The sequence below is a fragment of the Mangifera indica genome, chromosome 2 (assembly GCF_011075055.1).
Source record: "Mangifera indica cultivar Alphonso chromosome 2, CATAS_Mindica_2.1, whole genome shotgun sequence".
Taxonomy (NCBI): Eukaryota; Viridiplantae; Streptophyta; class Magnoliopsida; order Sapindales; family Anacardiaceae; genus Mangifera; species Mangifera indica.
The window spans coordinates 747,812-767,773 of NC_058138.1; the positions used below are offsets into that span (position 1 = coordinate 747,812).

Genomic DNA, 19,962 nt, shown 5'->3' on the forward strand with positions numbered 1-19,962 from the left:
ATTTGGTATTCCTTTTGCACTTTCTTGTGGCATGACTATACGAGTTGTTCTGAAAAAATATTATGTTAAAATAAGCTTGTCGATGCAATTTTAAAGACAAGTATTTAGCCCATAATGTTCATCTCTGCTATCATTTCCCCTTATGCTGGGTGAATTGGTTTTTAATTTGGAAGAATTTTGTTCTACTTTTTAACGAGTTCCATCATCTTTTGTCAAAATATGCTTGCTTTTACTTAGCTGGAAGAACCGTGAGAAGCTGAAGCTGCCTGCCTGAGTTGGATCTAGTCTTTTTTGGTTTAATGTTCTGTTAACATAAGAAGAAAGGTCACTCCCATGGCTGTGTTTTTAGATGATACATAATTTCCTTTTTTCACTTTAAATACACTAAAGTCGACCATCTCAGGGGCTTTTGCAAGATCACTAAATAAAGTTAGCTAATGTGTTAACTTTATTTACTTTTATATGCTTCACTTTCCACCACAACTAATGTGGTCAGAACGATACAATCTTCTCTTTCCATGCTTGGAAATTATCATTGAAATGAATAATATTACCAATAGAATAAACAATATTTGAAATTTCATTTTGAAGTTAATTCAAATTAAGTTAAACATTTAATTAAATTGAACTAGTTCAGATTTGTGATTCAAATATAAGATTTTTTTATATCATTTTAACTAATAATATAAAAAATGATGCTTATTTAAAAATTATTTGAAGTAATTTTCGAACTAAATCGAGTTATGTATCAAGTTAATTTAAATTCAATTCAGTTTAAAAAAGAGCTGACTTTTTTAATTTGAGTTCAATATAAGTTTATTTTAAGCAAATTTAAATTGAACTGAATCAATTTTTAAAACCAAGCCAATATGGGTCTCCAATGCAATATCTCTTCATCTTCGATAACTTTTTTTCAAATTAAAGATACTGCTCGACAATTCTATTTAATTAATGAATATATTAGATAATGTAATCACAAAAAGCAACTAATGTCATGTTTTTTTGTTAGGAGTTTCTATTCTTTCTTGTTCTGAAAACGATTTAACAAACAGTGTGTGAAAATTTAATTTACTATTGATGAGGTATGAAACTAAGAAAAAGCATGGAAAACACATACATATAAAATGGTTGAAATGTAAACTCAGACTAGCGTGCTATTGATTTTAAGAGTATGGTTACATGGAAGATGCAAATGAGTTTATGACGTATGAAATAAGAAAAAGCAAGGAAGAGAGATTATAGTAGAGGTCCACTATGTGAAGATGAAGATGGATTTTGAGTATATATACGTATCTTTTGTACTAGCTTTTGAATGGTTAATATTTGGAGATTGGAAAATGTCTCAAGACTGGATGATAAATCCCACCACTTGAAGATGAAAATGGATGTGAGCCAAATTTAGTCTCTTTCATGTGGCTTCATGGAAGATGTCTTTGTCATTATCAATTAATAATCTACCAATACAACATGACTCTTCATTTTCCACCCCAAATAAATAAGGTGAGTGGTCATTTCCAATGTCAAATCAACTGAATTTACTGGAACTTTCATTTCATTTCATATTATAAATGAATTCAAATGATAATCTATCATTTGTAGTAAACTTAAAACCAATTGATACATGTTCCATGTAAATATAATTTTTTTTCTGTTTTTAATTTTTGTGGATTGTATCATGATGCCTCATAAGCCTTCTCATCAGGCCTTGACTTGATATGCAAATTTGTAGATTTTGTCCAAAATTTGTTACAACAATATGGTGTAGAAGTGCTCATGACTACAAAAGTGATTAGAATTAAATTCGAATTAAATTTTATTTGAATATGGAATGATTCAAATTTGACACGAATTTATAATTACTAGTTTGAGTTTATTGACAATGTTTGTTTGAGATTATCATAAGGATGAATAATGTTATCAATGAGATAAATGGTGTCAACAACTTATAAATAATATGGTTGACATGATTAACAATATTATCATATAGGGATTTGAATTGAACTCAAACTAAACTATCAAATTGAAATTTCAATTTGAATTTTACTTGAATTAAGTTAAACACTTAATTAAATTGAACTAGTTTAGTCTGAATCCAATCACAAATGAAACATAAAGCCTTCAGTTGAGATAAGAGTTTTTAGCTTATGGTATTTCTTTATAGAAATGACAATGGGGAGGGGCAAGGAGGGGATTGATATACCTGTCCCTGTTGTAGGGATGAAAAAGATTCCCCGTCCTTTCCTTGCGGGGAAAAATCTTTTCTCTGTACCTTCTAAATACAACATAAATATATTAAATAATAAAATTAAGTAAAATTAAAACTACCATACTATTTCAGATATTACAAATATTATATATTAACCACTGTAATATGCACTACCAAAACATAAATAAATTTGAAAAATATAAATAATGTAAAACTATAAAAATATGTTAGTATTTTAAGTAAATATATTAATATAAAAGGGTGGAGATAAGGACGGGTACAGAGATGGGGATGGAGACGGGGACAGAGGTGGGGTGGGGAGGGGCCACATGTATCCTCTTCCCTGAGTGCAATGATTTTTTTCATCCTCATCTTCATTTTTATCAAAAAATCCTCTGCCTATTAGAGTTAAAGACCCTAAATTCGGCCTAAAATTGTCATATTTATTCTCTAATGCACCATTTCATATAGTCCGTTTTTCTAATAATTAATAATAAAAAGATTAAAAATAAATAAAACTATAATAATAAAAATTTTGAAAAAAGAAGGTACAAAATTGTAATATTTGAAGAAAGAAGGTACAATCGTTACCTTTTCTCCTCGCTGAATCTTCAAGTTCAAGAATACTAATTAATGAATGAATATATTTTATAATGTAATCAGAAAAAGAGAGATGCATGCCATGTTCTTCTGGCAGGAACTTTCAGTTCTTGTCCTGAGGAATTGTAATTTGCTGTTGATCAGACATGAAAGTAAGCAAAAACAGTGTGTTTGTTTGTTTGTTTGATTGATTTTCAAAGGCCTAGATTTAGAGTGCCCAGGATTACTAACCTGGACACTCAGAAAATGTTTATAAACAAATGAAAGCTTTGTTTTTCACTCAAAGATTTAGATTGGTCACAGTCATACTGATGTCTTTTATGATAATTGTGGGCACATAGCAGTGGGGCTGGAAACCAGCTCAGTTGCTTTTCCACCAGAACAAATAAATGAAGTCAATTCTACAATACAATCCTCTTTTTCTTATTTTAATAAATATTTCCACTTTAATCCATTATTCTCTGCAAAGTTATAATAAATTCATCATGTTCACATTAAGCTACAGTTTTTTTCTCTCTCATTAAGGATTTTGATTTTAAAAGAAAAAAAATACACAATTTATTATGATTATGAATGAATTTTATATATTTTATATAAAATAACATTATTTTATATATTATAAAATGATATTATTTTATTTTTTGTAAAAAAAATTAAAAAAATGACAACTTATAATGTTGATTTTGTATTATAAGTATATAAAATATATGTTTCATACAATTTAGGGTTTAAAGGTATGACTAAATATATTTAAAACATTAAAATATGACAATATATATAATATACGAATTTACTAACTAGAGATAATATAAAGATACTTTGACTATTATAGTCTATTTAAGTATTAAAAATTATCAAGACAATCTTAATTTTATTATCATTCTATTTTTATTTATTAATTTTTAAGAACAAAAATACTTTCAATTTCAATAAATATATCCAGTAATATGAATAATATTTTAAAATAATTAAACATAATAATAATTTATAAATAATTTATTTTTTATAATAATTTTTCAATAATAAAAAATTATTAAAACCAATCATACCCTAAATATAAAAAAAAATGTAGTTTTGGTGAATATATTATTATGTATTCCTTCTGCACTTTCTTGTGAAATGAGTTGCTCTGAAAAAATGTTATGTCAAAATATATTTTAGATGGGTATTGCCAGAAGAGGATCCCATAATGGCGGACATAGATTGGTCATAGTCATTAAACTAGAAGAAAGTGAAGGGGTCCATGGCAGGATACCATTATCCACCGGTTTTCCCTTGCTTGCACTTTTTTTCTGCAGCAATCATTCTTGTAACACGGTGAGACTAATAATTGAGTTTTCTATAATTGATAAAAAGGGAAATTAATTGGTAAGCACTTAATAAAGTTTAGCTAAGTTATCTACTTTATGCTTCATTTTCCACCATAACAGATTATCATTAAAATGAATAATGTTATCTATGCATAAATAGTATTAACAACTTATAAATAATATTATCGATAAAATTAATAATATTATCAAATAAGAATTTAAGTTAAACTCAAACTGAGTCAACTTAAATATTTAGTTAAATTGAATTAGTTTAGGTTTGTGAGTCGAATATAAGATTTTTTTTTATGTTGCTTTAAGTAATAATATAAAAATTAATATTTATTTAATAATTTTTTGAAATAATTTTCAAACTAGGTCGTGTTATACATCAAATTTGTGAGTTGGATTGATCTGAACTCTCTTTAATTTATATTATGAGTATAACTTTATGCATAAATAATGATATATAACTATATAATTGAATAATTTTAAATTAAAGATAAAACAACACTCAATTATATGATAACATATCATTATTTATGTAAAAAAAATTATATTCATTATTTACGCTTATAGTATTAGTTTGATTTTAACATTACCCTACTCTAATTTGAAAAGTAAAGTCACGATAATGTGGCAGCTTCTTTGAAGATGTACACAAGTTTATAAAGTATGAAATAAGAAAAAGCAAAAAGGGAAATTATAGTGAAGACTCCCTATGTGAATATGTCTCCAAAATCTAAAAGTTTATTTAGTCTCCCCACTTTGAAAAAGAAGAAAAAAAGGTTTTTTTCTCCCTGCACATGAAATTTCCTATTTTATCTCCCTAACAAATATGGAAGATTTTTTCATAATTTCAATCATGATATTTTTATTTTTACTATTTGAAGAGTATAATTTTTGTTATGTGATAGATGTCTCTAGTTTTATTAGATTAATTATCTAATATGTTTGGTTAGAATAATATTTTATTATAAAAAATAAAACATTACTTACAAAGTTATCAAACATAAAGTATTATAAAAATTGATGACTATAAATAATTATTGTTTTTACTAAATATAATAAAATATTATTTTGCTCAAATTTTATTAAGTATAATTATTTTAAAATATTATTTATATTATTTGTTAAATTAATTAAAAATAAAAGTATTTTTGCCCTAAAAATTAATAATTAAAAATAGAATTATAACTAAATCAAGAGATTAATTTGATAGTCTATTAATACATATGATGAAATTAGTAATCAGATTAAATTTTTTATTATTTGTTTTATAACTACGATTAAAATTTTTTATTACTTATAAATCAAATAAAGTAATGTGTCACATTACAAATGATAATAAAAACTAAACAAAGTAATATGCTATATCACCACTAGTAATAAAAAATTATTAAAATATTTTATTATTTATAAATTAAAAAAATATAAATACTAAATAATAGATTAATATATACTTTTTTACATACTTTTCATATAACTTAATATATTAATATCTAATTAAGTAATTTTAAAATAAGAAAAAATCTTATTATCCAATAACATGTTATAGTTATACAATTTAATTATAACTAAACATTTATTTATATTTATCTATCTACGACTTCATGACTCATTATTTTTCACCATATATTAATGAGGTGAGTGGCAATTTCAAGTGTTAAATGAGTTGAATTTGGTGGAACTTTCATTTCATTTTATGTTGTAATGAATTGAGATGATAATCCATCATTCATAGCAAACTTAAAACCATTGTAAACCTTTTCACGAGGCTTTTACCCAATTTATAAATTTGCAAATCATATCATAAATTTGTTACAACAATTTGTTGTAGTAGAAGTACTTATAAACTACAAAAGCGATCAAAATTATATTCAAGTTAAGTTCTATTTGAATATAGATTGATTGAAGTTTGACGTGAATCCATAATTGTTAGTTCAAGATTAAGTTTGTTTGAGTTTATAAAAAACATTGTTTAAGATTATTATAAAAATAAATAATATTATTAATAAGGTAAATAATATTAACACCTTATAAATAATATAATCAAATTGATTAACAATATTATTATATAAGAATTTGAATTAAATTCAAACTAAACTATCAAATTAAAATTTTGTTGGGATACAAAACCTTAGGTTGAGATTGGACTTTTGGTTTATTATAATTTTGTGATGTATACTAACAATAATAATAAAAGATTAAAAAAAGAGTAAGACTAAAATAATAATAATTTGAAAAAAAAAGGTACAATCGCTACCTTTTCTCCCCTCTTGATTCTTCAAGATCAACCATACTAATTAATTAATTAATTAATATATTTGATAAAATGTCATCAGAAGGAGAGATGCATGCCATGTTTTTCTGGTAGGAGTTTTGGGTTCTGAAAATAATTTAACAAACAGTATCTGAAATTGTAATTTGTTGTTGATGAGGTATGAAAGTAAAAAAAAGGAAGGAAGAAATTGATTTTATCAGATATTAATTTGAAGAGTACAATCAAAGTCAATGTAATGTGGCAGCATCCTAGAAGGTGCAAATGAGTTTATAAGAGCAGAAAAAAGAGATTACAATGGAGACTCATCACGTGAATGATGTTGAATTTACTCAAAGTCTATTTCCATCACAACAACAAAATTTTTTAATAGATTTTCTCATAAATTAAGAGTTGAATTAAAAATAAGTGGAGTGCCACCAAGAACAAAGAATTGCTACTGTTCTAAAAATAATTTAATAAACAGTTTATAAAATTGTAATTTACTGTTTATCCAATATGAAACTAAGAAAATAAATGTATAAAAGACCTATTGCATGAAGACGAAGACATAGATGAATACGAGTCAAATTTACTTTCCAAAATCTAAAAAGAAAAAAAAAATTCGAAATCCTTCCACTAGAGAAATAAGTGCAGTACAACCTGTGTTGTTATGTGGCTGCTTCCATAAATTGAATTTTGTGAAACTTTCATTTCTCTTTATCATCTTTACATTTCTTCTCTTTCAATCATTCAGAAATACTTTCACTCACAAACCTCTCTGAAACCACATCCTTTGATTCCTTCGGTTTGCGCCTTACTTGCCTTGTCACAAACCTCTCCGAAACTAGTTCCCCTGATTTCTTCAGTTCGCACCCTCGTTGCTCTGTTGCTTTCTCTGTTTTACTTTCTTTATTTCAGAATCTTTTTGCCCTATTTCTGGTTCTTTAATTTGTTCTGTTTCAATATTTCTGATTTCTTCAACCGAAAAAAAAAAAAAACATTTTTGCTTTCAGTTGTTTCTCGATTACTAGAAAGAATTATCATTTCTCGTATTTATTGTTAATTTCGGCAGTTGTATTTTAATTATTTTCATTTTCTTTACTTCTGTTTCTCAAACCTGAAAAAAGTTTTAAAAAATGGTTGATTGCGCCTGTATCGCGACTGTGTTGAGTCCTGTCCTTCAGGTTGCCGGGTGGTTGGCTGCTCCGATTGGGCGTCAATTTGAGTACTTGTTCAACTACACTACCGATTTCAAAAATCTGGAAACGCAAGTTGATGAGTTGAAGAAAAAAAGAGAAGAAGTTGAGCATACGATTATTGCTGCTGAAAGAAATATGGAAGAGATCAATCAGAATGTTAAGGAATGGCAGAAAGATGTGGAGAAGACCATTACTGAAGCAGAGCGGCTGATTAAAGAGATGTGTAAGAGATGTGCAAGAGAACATTACCGTATGGTTACTGAAGCTGAAAGAAATATGCAAGAGGGCGAACAAGAGCTTAAGGATTTGCATGTGGATAAGACCATTACTGAAGCAGAGCCGTTGATTCCAGAGAAAGCAAACAACCGGAGATGTTTCAAGGGATTTTGCCCCAACTTCATCTTTCACTACAAACAAAGCTGGAAAGCTTTTAAATTGAAGCGGGATGGTATTGATCGCCTCCTCCAAAAAGAGAAGGAATTGGGTCCCTTTTCCAAACCTACTAATCCACCGGATCGCCGGTTTATACCTCATGAAGATTATTTGACTTTTGAATCAAGAAACTCCTTGGAAAAGAATGTATGGGATGCTTTAAATGATGAGAATGTGTACATGATTGGTGTTTATGGGATGGGTGGTCTTGGGAAGACCACGCTTGTAGAGGAACTTTGTAGGAAAGCCGAGAAGCGCTTTGATGACATTGTTTTTGTTGAGGTAAAGAAACATTCAATACAATATTGTTTATCAGTTAAGGTTTGCTTTATTATCTGGTTCTGAATGTTCATATATTATTTTGTCTTGCAGGTTTCAGAGTCTCCCGATGTAAAGAAGATTCAGACAACAATTGCAAAGAAATTAGGTCTAGAATTAAAAAAAGAAAACGAAAGCGACAGCGAAAGCGAAATGGCAGATAAGATATATTATAGAATGAAGGACAAGAATATCCTTTTAATTCTAGATAATATTTGGGAACGTCTAGAACTTGATAAGACGGTAGGAATTCCTAGCAGAGCTGATCGTGGAAAAAATAAACTTTTGATCACAACAAGAAACTTAGATGTGTTGCAGAAGATGGATTCTGCACATAATTTTGAGATGGGCATTTTAAACGAAGAAGAAGCTTGGACCCTATTCACCAAAATGGCAGGTAACTGTTTTATAGAATTTTCATTTGTATATTTTCTAGATCAACACATTTTAATTCTATTTTTCAGTCCTTTGATGTGAACATTAAAATATCAAATTAATTATAATATGAACAAATTCCAACTTCAAATTTTAATTTCACTTGTGTTCTTGATCAAAAACATTACAATTCAATTTTATTATATTCACGCTCAAGATTAAAAGTGGATCAAATTCGAGCTGTTTCAAATTGAATCTACAGTATAGATCAAATGAGTTGATTTTAAACAAGAGCTTTGGATTAGTAGCTCAATTTAAGAATTGACTTATTTATCTATTCAATGCAATTGTTCATCATATCAATGATGTTGTTAATAACTTTGAATTAGACATTGTTGAGTGTTGACAATGTCAGTGGCTCTCCAATGGCATTGTTCATTAAATTGAATGATCTCCAATCGAATATTATGCCTTTGATCCAAGCTCGAAATCCATCTAGACATCAAATTTTTTTCTTTGATTTTATTGTGTTAATTGTTCTTCTAAAAGTAAGTACTTTTAAATTTTTATTAATAAAGTTTAATTGTGAGTGAAAAAGTGTTATTTATGTTCAACAAGGGTGCAAAAAAGTTTTAAGGTCAAACCTTGGGTGGAACATGTAACTTACTCAATGCAGTATTCTGATTCGCGTTTAAAAGCTTAATCAAATTTTGTATAATGTGAAGCCTTTAAACTATTTTGAAGCTTGACTCTAAGGACGGTTACAATTTAATAGATTTTGACCATGAATAAACATAAATTTTTCCACTGAATTTGTGTATGAATAAATAATCTTAAGAACATATTTTTCTCTTGTTTGTTAAATAAAACTATTTTGCATTCAAGATATTAATTCGTATCTTTTTCAAACACTTTTAGAGAGGCACTATTTGCCACTTATTATGTTACGAGTGTCTAATTATAGATTTTTTAAAATAAAAATTCAAGAGGAATTATATTTGATATTATAAAATAGAATTCATTTAGATTAAAAAAAATTTGATGGATTTAGTTGGAAAAGATTAAATTCAACATTTATAACTTTTTTTGTTTTTAAATCTAAAGTATGTATGTAAATAAAAAAATACAATTTGTATAATCTTAGATCTCTTTGCAGGAAAAGTTATTCAAAAACATGATTTGCATCCTCTACAAAAAGATGTATGCAAGGAGTGCGGAGGATTACCTCTTGTCATTAGTGCAATAGCTAAAGCATTAACAAACAAGTGTTATCCATCTGATTGGGAGTGTGCATTACAAGATTTGAAAGGACTTTCAGAAGTAAAGTATACAAGATTCCTTGAAAAGGAATATATGAAGATTGGCTTAAGTTACAAATATTTAAGTGATGAACTTAAGAAAACGTTTTTAATTTCTAGTCTAATGGAAAATAATACTTCCATTTCAGACTTGTTCAAACATGTTGTGTGCCTGAATATACTTGGCGGAGTTAATTTGACAATGGAAGGTGCACGAAAGAGACTAGATAAATTGGTTCGTGACCTCAAAGATGCTTGTTTGTTACTTGACGGGTTCGAAAGCGGCCAATTTGCTATGCATGATGTTATTCGTGATGTTGCCATATTATTTGCACATGAGGAGTACCATGTGTTTACAACAAGAAATGATGTTGAACGAGATTGGAAGGATAGAGACAAACTCAAGAAATGCACAAAGATTTCTTTACCTGGTAAAAGTACTATTATTAGTCAACTTTGGCCTAATGATTTGGCTTGTCCAAATCTTGAATATTTCTATAGGACTGATATGCAGAACTCTTCTTTTGAAATCCCGGAGGACTTTTTCACGGTGATGCCAAATCTTAGAGTATTGAATTTGGTTGGACTACGGCAAATGTCATTGCCATCATCAATTCATCATTTGACAAACCTTCAAACATTGTGTTTAGATTACAGCAACATTGGAGGTGTTCCTATTATTGGAAAGCTTAAGAAGTTAAAGGTCCTTAGCTTGCGAAATTCTTACATTAAGGAGTTTCCTACGGAAGTGGGTCAATTAACTGAACTAAGACTGTTAGATTTGAGTGATTGTTATTATTTGAAAGTTATTGCTCCACATGTGATATCAAAATTATCCAATTTGGAAGAACTTTATTTGAAGGAATGTCTTATTCAGTGGAAAATTGAAGTACTTAGGGAATTGAAGCTCTTGTCTAACCTTACCAGTGTAGAATTGGATATTGAAGATCACAAGGTTTTGCTTGAAGAATTCTTTACTAGAAAACTTATCAAGTACAAAATATCAGTGGGAAATTGGTGGTACAAACATCCAACAATTTGTGAACAAGAGTGTTTGAGGATATTGAAATTGATATTCAATCCTACCATCCACTTAGAAGAATTATGCGGAATCAAGAATGTTGAACTCTTATGCTTAGCTGAATATTTGGATGATGAAGATGAAGATGAAGATGAAGATGATGAGGATGAGGACACTCTTGAGCATTCAAAATTCCATTTGCAATCCAATGAAATCACACCGCTTTTTAATGAAAAGGTTTGATTTACTATAACTTCTTGTACTTGTATATTATATATTTGTATTCTTGTTTTCTTTTAGTTTTATTCTCATTTGTTAACACGTAGTTGTAGTATTCTCTTTTGCATTTTTTTTACTAGTGACTTAAATTTTCAGATTCAGTTCAATTTCATTATCAAGTACTATTCTTTAATTTCTCTTATATGAGTTCGTAAATATTAAAGCAACAATTAACTTTGAATGTAGGTTATCCTTCCTGATTTAAAGGTCTTGGTATTGAAGAATATTATTTCTAGAAAGATTTGGGACAGTGAACTTCCATCATCCTCCTTTCAAAATTTGAAAGAATTGATATTGTCGAGATGTACGAAGATAAAATTTGTGTTTCCTTATACCATAACCAAAAACCTCCAACAACTCCAATATCTTAAGATAAAGGATTGTATTGATTTAGAGGAAATTGTTGCTACAGAAGAAATAACAGAAGCAGCTGCCAGTTTTGTCTTTCCTGAAGTAACCTTTTTGGAGCTTAAAAATCTACCGAAACTTGCAACTTTTTATCCTGGAATACATACTTTGGAATGCCCAAAGTTGAAAAAGTTGGTGGTGAAAAATTGTGACAAATTTAAGATGTTGAATTCAGAAGCAAATTCTTTGTGCTTGGACCATATGGTATGAGTATCTAATTTTGTTCCTCTTCGAATGTTTAAAAAACCTTCTTTATACATATAAATTTGAAACAACTGAATTATCTCTCTCCTTTTTTTTTTTTTTCCGTAATGCTTAGTGAGTTGAATATTTGTTTTTCATTAATAGTGAACTTATATAGAAGTAAATTCAACTGATTGTTGATGTTTTCAAGAGACAAAGTAGGCATCTTAAAGGAATTCCAACCCCCCTCAATCTTCACTTTTTGAAAGTTTTACTGAAATTTATGTAAAGTTTCACAATTAAGATTTTTCGAAAAAAAATTTTAAAGGTATATTTAATTAGTAGTTTTCGAAAACCGCTTTTGAACTTTTTAATTTTTATATTGATTTGAAATTTAAAAAATAAATAATTGAAGGCTTCAACTAATAAGTCATTAACTAAACTTTTGTTTTAAGAGTATAATTAAAAAGCTAATTGGATTTTGTTTGGATGGTTATGTAGATCAACCATGATTGACTCAGTGACTTCTAAAAATTTCATCCCTATTTCTTACAGAAAAATATTAAAGGAAAAAAATAAAAATCCTCAATAATAATTAACTTAAAATACATCTTCATAAATAATTACCAAAATTTAATATACTAAATTATATGTAAATAATAGGAAATTATAATTAATTTCATAATTTATTATAGTGATAAATTTTTTATTTAATTATTTGTTATATATGCTTATTTTTCTTTTTTCTTTTTTCTAGTGCATTAAATTTTTAGTTCAATTTTACTAGTAAGAATTTTTAGTTCAAGTTGTCACTTAAGGAAAAGGTGATAACTTGTTATACTTTGCTATTATGCTTTTTTATATCCTCTGATGCTTATTCTCATTTGTTAGTTGTCGTATTCAATTATTTGTTATATGCTTATTTTCCTTTTTGCATTTCTTTTTAATTTTTCAAGTGAATTAAATTTCTTTTTTAATTCATGCTTGCATCAATTTCACTAGAAAGTATTGATTTCATTAATTCATGCTTGCTTTTGTAGTTAATATTTTTAGAGACAAAAAAATACATTGTTAATATTATGGAATGTCATGATAAATGCATGAGTTAATTATTTCTTTTTAAGATTTTGAAACAACAATTAACTTTGATTGCAGGTTCACTTTCGTGATTTAGAGGTCTTAAAATTGAAGAATATTAGTTTTGAAAAGATTTGGGATAACCAACTTTCAACTTCTTCTTATCAAAGTTTGACACACTTGGCCTTATTAGAATGTGATAAAATAAAATATGTGTTCCCCTTATCAATAGCCAAAAGCCTCCAACAACTCCAATACCTTGAGTTAACAAGTTGTAAGGTTTTAGAGAGAATTGTTGCTCCAGAAGAAGGAACAGAAGCAAGTGTCAATTTTTTCTTTCCGCAAGTAAGCACAATGAAGCTTCAATATCTACCAGAGTTTACAGATTTCTATCCTGAAATACATACGTCAGAATGGCCAAAATTGAAAGAGTTGGTGGTCAAAGATTGTCCTAAATTTAAGATGTTCACTTCAGAGGCAAATTCTCTATGCTTGGACCAAAAGGTACAAGAATCCAATTTTATTCCCTTTTTTCTCTATAAAAATTTGTCTATATTATATTACATAAATTCAAAACAATTGACTTAATGGCTTCTACAAATTCCATCCCTATTTCTTACAGAAAAATATTAAAGGGAAAAAATAAAAATCCTCAATAATAATTAACTTAAAATACATCTTCATAAATAATTAACAAAATTTAATATACTAAATTATATGTGAATATTATAATTAATTTAATAATTTATTATAGTGATAAACTTTTTTATTGAAAAAAATTAAAAATAGTTTTTTTTAAAACCGTGTGGGCTAATAGCTTTTCTCTGCTTGGCTTCAAATAGTTTTATCTTTCAAATTTTTTAATTAATTTAATAACTTAAAATACATCAAATTGCATGTGACACATCATCATTGATATCTAATTTGGTACTCATTATTAGTGCATATTATATTACTCATTTCAAAATTTTATCAACATGATTTGGTACTGAACAAGAATAAAAATCAGTTTAATTTTGAAACAAATTATTATATTAGGGTAATTGCCAATTTGATATGTATTGAATTCTTTGTATGTATAAATTTGTAAGAAAAATGAATAGAAGCGACAAATTAGCTAAGACATAAATTTTAAAAAATAAATAGTGTACAGATCAAGCAATTCACCGAACAGTTGGTGAACAATAACAACAGCTTCTACAAATTCTAACTGTCTCTCCTTTTTCTTTTTTGATGAAGCTTAGTGAGCTGAATTTTTTTTCATTAATATTGAACTTAAATACTAGAAGAATTCTAACCGCCTCAATCTTCAGTTTTTGAAAATTTTTATTATCATTTATGTAAAATAGATCATTTCAAAATGAGGAAACATGATAAAAAAACAAAATTAAACAATTAAGATTTTTCAAAAAAAAAAAAGATATATTTAATTAGTAGTTTGCGAAAACAGCTTTTGAACTTTTTAATTTTTATATTGATTTGAAATTTAAAAAATAAATAATTGAAGGCTTCAACTAATAAGCCATTAACTAAACTTTTGTTTTAAGAGTATAATTAAAAAGCTGATTAGATTTTGTTTTGATGGTTTTGTAAATCAACCATGATTGACTTAGTAACTTCTAAAAATTTCATCCCTATTTCTTACAGAAAAATATTAAAGGAGAAAAAATAAAAATCCTCAATAATAATTAACTTAAAATACATCTTCATAAATAATTAACAAAATTTAATATACTAAATTATTTGTGAATAATGGGAAATTATAATTAATTTCATAATTTATTATAGTGATAAATTTTTTATTTAATTATTTGTTATAGATACTTTTTTTTTTTTCTAGTGCATTAAATTTTTAGTTCAATTTTACTAGTAAGAATTTTTAGTTCAAGTTGTCATTTAACGAAAAGGTGATAAATTGTTGTACTTTGTTATTACGCTTTTTTATATTCTCTTATGGTTATTCTCATTTGTTAGTTGTAGTATTCAATTATTTGTTATATGCTTATTTTCCTTTTTGCATTTCTTTTTAATTTTTCAAGTGAATTAAATTTCTTTTTTAATTCATGCTTGCATCAGTTTCACTAGAAAGTATTGATTTCATTAATTCATGCTTGCTTCTGTAGTTAATATTTTTATAGACAAAAAAATACATTGTTAATATTATGGAATGTCATGACAAATGCATGAGTCAATTATTTCTTTTTAAGATTTTGAAACAACAATTAACTTTGATTGCAGGTTCACTTTTGCGATTTAAAGATCTTAGAATTGAAGAATATTAGTTTTGAAAAGATTTGTGATAGCCAACTTTCAACTTCTTCTTATCAAAATTTGACACACTTGGCCTTATTTGAATGTGATAAAATAAAATATGTGTTTCCCTTGTCAATAGCCAAAAGCCTCCAACAACTCCAATACCTTGAGTTAACAAGTTGTAAGGTTTTAGAGAGAATTGTTGCTCCAGAAGAAGGAACAGAAGCAGCTGTCAATTTTTTCTTTCCACAGGTAAGCACAGTGAAGCTTTATAATCTACCAGAGTTTATTGGGATACATACTTCAGAATGGCTGAAATTGAAAGAGTTGATGGTCAAAGATTGTCCTAAATTTAAGATGTTTACTTCAGAGTCAAATTCCCTGTGTTTGGACCAAAAGGTACAAGAATCCAATTTTATTCCCATTTTTTTTTCTATAAAAATTTTCTATATTATATTACATAAATTTAAAACAATTTGACTCAGCGGCTTCTAAAAATTCCATCTCTATTTTTTACAGTATTAAAGGAAAAAAATAAAAATCCTCAATAATAATTAACTTAAAATACATCTTCATAAATAATTAGCAAATTTAATAATACTATATTATTTGTGAATAATAGGAAATTATAATTAATTTGATAATTTATTATAGTATACTTTTTTTATTGAAAAAATTAAAAATAGTTTTTTTTTTTAAAAACCATTTGGGCTAATAGTATTTCGCTGCCTGGCTTGAAATAGTTTTATCTCTGAAATTTTTGTCCCTAAGATTATTAATTTTTGTCCAGCACACATTTCAAAACAATAATGTCATTGCTATGTGTATTTATAGTGATTGCCAATTTATATATTGATGATTACCGATTGATATCTAATTTGATGTTTTCATTGTAAGTACACATTATATTACTCATTTCAAAATTTTATCAACATTATTTGGTAGTGGACAAGAATGAAAATCAGTTTAATTTTGAAACAAATTATATTAGGATAATTGCCAATTTGATATGTATTGAAATTCTTTGTATGCATCAATTTATAAGTTAAAGGAATATAAGCAAGGAATTAGCTGAGACATAAATTTTAAAAAATAAATACTGTACTGACTGAGCAATTCATCGAACAGTTGGTGAACAATAACAGCTTCTACAAATTCAAACACAAAAGCTAACAACACATTACAGATTAAACCCACTTAAAAATGAAGTTAAAAATTGATCTATCGTTTCAAACAATGAATTAAAAGCACAAAATTTATACCAAAAACTCCAATATTGCTACACAAGATAGATGGAAAGAAAACCAGAGAGATATCAGCTGCTTGTTACAATTCTCTTGGTCGATTCCCACTTCTAATGATCGTTTGGTGTTTGTAGGTGTCTTTTTCTGGTGTAGCACATACTCCCAATGTATGTTCTCAACATGACCTCACTAAAGCTGTTGTGCGAACCCTAAATCAAGGATCTAATGTCATTAGCATGGACTTCCATCCACAACAACAAACTATTCTTTTAGGTTAAAAAAAACAACTGTTGAGTTCCTGGTCACTGAAAATTTATAAAACTTTTTTCACAAATGTTTTGTTATTGATTGAAATTTATGTTTTTGGGTCTGTAGTGGGGACAAATGATTCACAAAGGTCTAGTAACTGATTCGTATTTCACAAACTGAATAAGTACGCTAACCTGCAAGATGAATAGACTAAACAAACAGAGAATTGTTTTTTTTCTCAATTAATTATCTTTTAATAATATTATATATAAAAATAAATAAATCATATAAATTTATTTTTATAATTTGATACCAATAAATAATTATAAAATAAAAAATATTTATATTATTTAATTAAAAATTATCTCCTTAATTTATATAAATAAATTTATTTAATCTACATAAAAACTTAGTTTTATTCGCTTATTTTTTATGTAAATTAATGAGTCAAGTGGTTAAATCAATTAAAATTGGTAGAATTTTTATTTTATATCAATCTTTTATCCGCTTTTTTGGTGGATACAATGTATCCAAACTTAGCCAAATTTTTATCTCATTGATTTTCGTGTAAATTACAAGTAAAATAAAAATTAATTTTATTCAAATTTATTGAATAAAATATAAGATAATTTGAATTAATCTTAAATTAAATTATTAAATAATTTTTTTTAAATTTAATTCAAAATTAAACTGATTAATGAGTCAAAATAACTTAGTTAGAGTTTTTTTAATTTATGATATTTTTGTGTTGTGTTGTCCACTTTACTAATGAAAAAGGGACGAGGCTAAAATGATAACAATTTGAAAAAATAGGTACAAAAATAAGACTGGAAATAATTAAACCAAATGTAAGTCTTTCTCCAGTGTCTAAAAAATGTCTTATCAATGCCTTTTTTTTTTTAATTGATAACTTACACGCGTTCACAATTCACTTATTAGCTATAGGAGTTTGCATAACAATTTAAATAAGATTAATCTTAGTGATGCAATTTCATAAATAATAGATAAAAACAAAAAATTGTAAATTTTAAAAATTACTGTTCTGAAAATAATTTATCAAAAAATTTATAGAATTGTAATTTAGTAAAGTAAGAATGAAAGTAAGAAAATGAATTAATCATATATTAATTTGAAGTATAGAGTCAGTGTCATACGACAGTTTTTTGGAAGATGCAAATGAGTTTCTGAGGTATGAAATCAAAAAAAGCAAAGAAGAATGATAACAATGGAAATCCACCATAAGAAGATAAAGATGAATGAGAGTATAATCTAATCTCTAAAATCAAAAACTTTATTCTATCTTCTCATTTTGAAAAACAAGAAAGGACATTTCTACACGAAATTTCCTATTTTATTTCCTTAGCAATCATGAAAGATTTTTGCATATTTTCAATCGAAATTTTTTAATTTTTACCATTTAAAGATAACGGTTTCTGTGGGGCTAATGTCTCTGGTTTTATTCCATTAATTATCTATTATTATAGTAACTTATTCATGTATATTCATTTTAAATAGAGAAGTGTGATATGTATAAATAATATGTATAATTTTATATATAAATAATAACGTATTTGTATATAATTAAGTAATTTTAAATTAGAGATAAAATAATACTCAATTATAAAGTCACATATTATTATTTGTATACAAAATTATATAAAAACACTTTATTTTCATTTTCCCCCATAACAAATGAAGGCAATGATCAATTCTACAATATAATCCTCTTTTTTTCCTTCAATAAATATTACTTTGTTCACGTGGTGAGACTCCACTTTAATCAATTATTTTCTACAAAGTTATAATAAATTCATTATGTTCACATTAAGTTACAAAGTTTTTCTCTGTCATAAGGGATTTCGATTTTAAAAGGAAAAAAAAACACAATTTGTTATGATTAGAAATGAGTTTTATATATTTTATATAAAATATGGTTATTTTGCATATGATAAAATAATATTATTTTATTTTTTATCCAAAAAAATTAAAAGATTGTGACAACTTATAATACCGATTTGGTATAATAAGTATATAAAATACATGTTTCATATGATTTAGGGTTTAAAGATATAATTAAATATGTTTAAAACAATAAAATACGACAAACACGTACAATACACAAATTTACTAACTAGGGATAATATAGAGATACTTTAATTACTATAGTCTATTTAGATATTAAAAGATTATCCCGACAATCTTGATTTTATTATCATTTTATATTTATTTATTAATTTTTAAAAATAAAAATACTCTTATTTTCAATTAATAGATCAAATAATATAAAGAATATTTTAAAATAATTGAGTATTTAAGTAAAATAATATTTTAAAATAACTAAATATAATAATAATTTATTTTTTTATAATATTTTATTTTTAATAATAAAAAATTATCAGGAATAAACACCCCCTAACAATACAAAAAGAGAATGGAAATGTAGTTTTGGTGAATATATTATTTTGTATTCCTTTTGCACTTTCTTGTGGTATGAGTTATTCTGAAAAAATGTTATGTCAAAATATACATATGTTAAAAAATGTGCTTTTTAATGTTGTATTTTATTATTAACACATGTGCCTAAAATTAAGAGGTTGAGTTTAATGTTTTATATTAAAGTCTTCATCATGTATTAAATTTGAACTTGCTTAACACATCATACATAATGTCATTCCATTCTTATTTTAAAATCATAACATATTCAAAATTAACTAATATCTTATCCCCAAATATTCTATATTTTAATTCCATGAATAAAATTTCCCTGTTCAAAAGTAACCATTTGTCTTAGGTTGATTTTCTATTTTGGAAAACTACTAAAATGGACTTTTAAAAATATTTCACATAAATATCATCTACAAACTCTGATAATCCTTACTCCAACCTCTTTATCCTTGATTGACTTAAAAAAAAAAAAAAAAACTAAAACTAAACAACAAACTCAACCATAAATCACGTGCCCATCACATGCATAAATTAAAAAAAAAATTTTAAAATAGTTAAATAATAATTGCAAGTGGCATTCCCTAAAAATAATACCACATCATAACCCGTAAATCACGTATCAACTTAATAAATCAAAAATCCCACAATTCCACCCTGTCAAACACGCTCTCCAATTAATCACTTTCATCACCCTAATCTTGATTGATAAAACAATTTTTTAACTTACTTTAATCTTGATTAATTATTAATAATTATTATAATTAAATTAAAAAACGGTGTATACAAAGAGGCAATTGAATCTGGA

General features: G+C 26.4%; 1 protein-coding gene across 5 annotated transcripts in view; it reads left to right on the forward strand.

Moving 5' to 3' along the window:
* The first annotated feature begins 6,947 nt into the window (after positions 1-6,947).
* LOC123197060 (probable disease resistance protein At4g27220) overlaps positions 6,948-19,962 on the forward strand; it is a 56,959-nt gene continuing 43,944 nt past the window's right edge. The window contains exons 1-7 of one of the 5 annotated variants that reach the window (XM_044611251.1): positions 6,948-8,289; positions 8,380-8,722; positions 9,857-11,256; positions 11,485-11,910; positions 13,045-13,470; positions 15,205-15,618; positions 16,598-16,736. In XM_044611251.1, coding sequence (XP_044467186.1) covers positions 7,513-8,289; positions 8,380-8,722; positions 9,857-11,256; positions 11,485-11,910; positions 13,045-13,470; positions 15,205-15,618; positions 16,598-16,736 — 3,925 coding nt within the window. In that variant the 5' untranslated portion in view covers positions 6,948-7,512. The remainder of the gene's footprint in view (positions 8,290-8,379; positions 8,723-9,856; positions 11,257-11,484; positions 11,911-13,044; positions 13,471-15,204; positions 15,619-16,597; positions 16,737-19,962) is intronic. The other 4 variants (XM_044611244.1, XM_044611259.1, XM_044611266.1 and 1 more) reach the window with 4 other exon arrangements.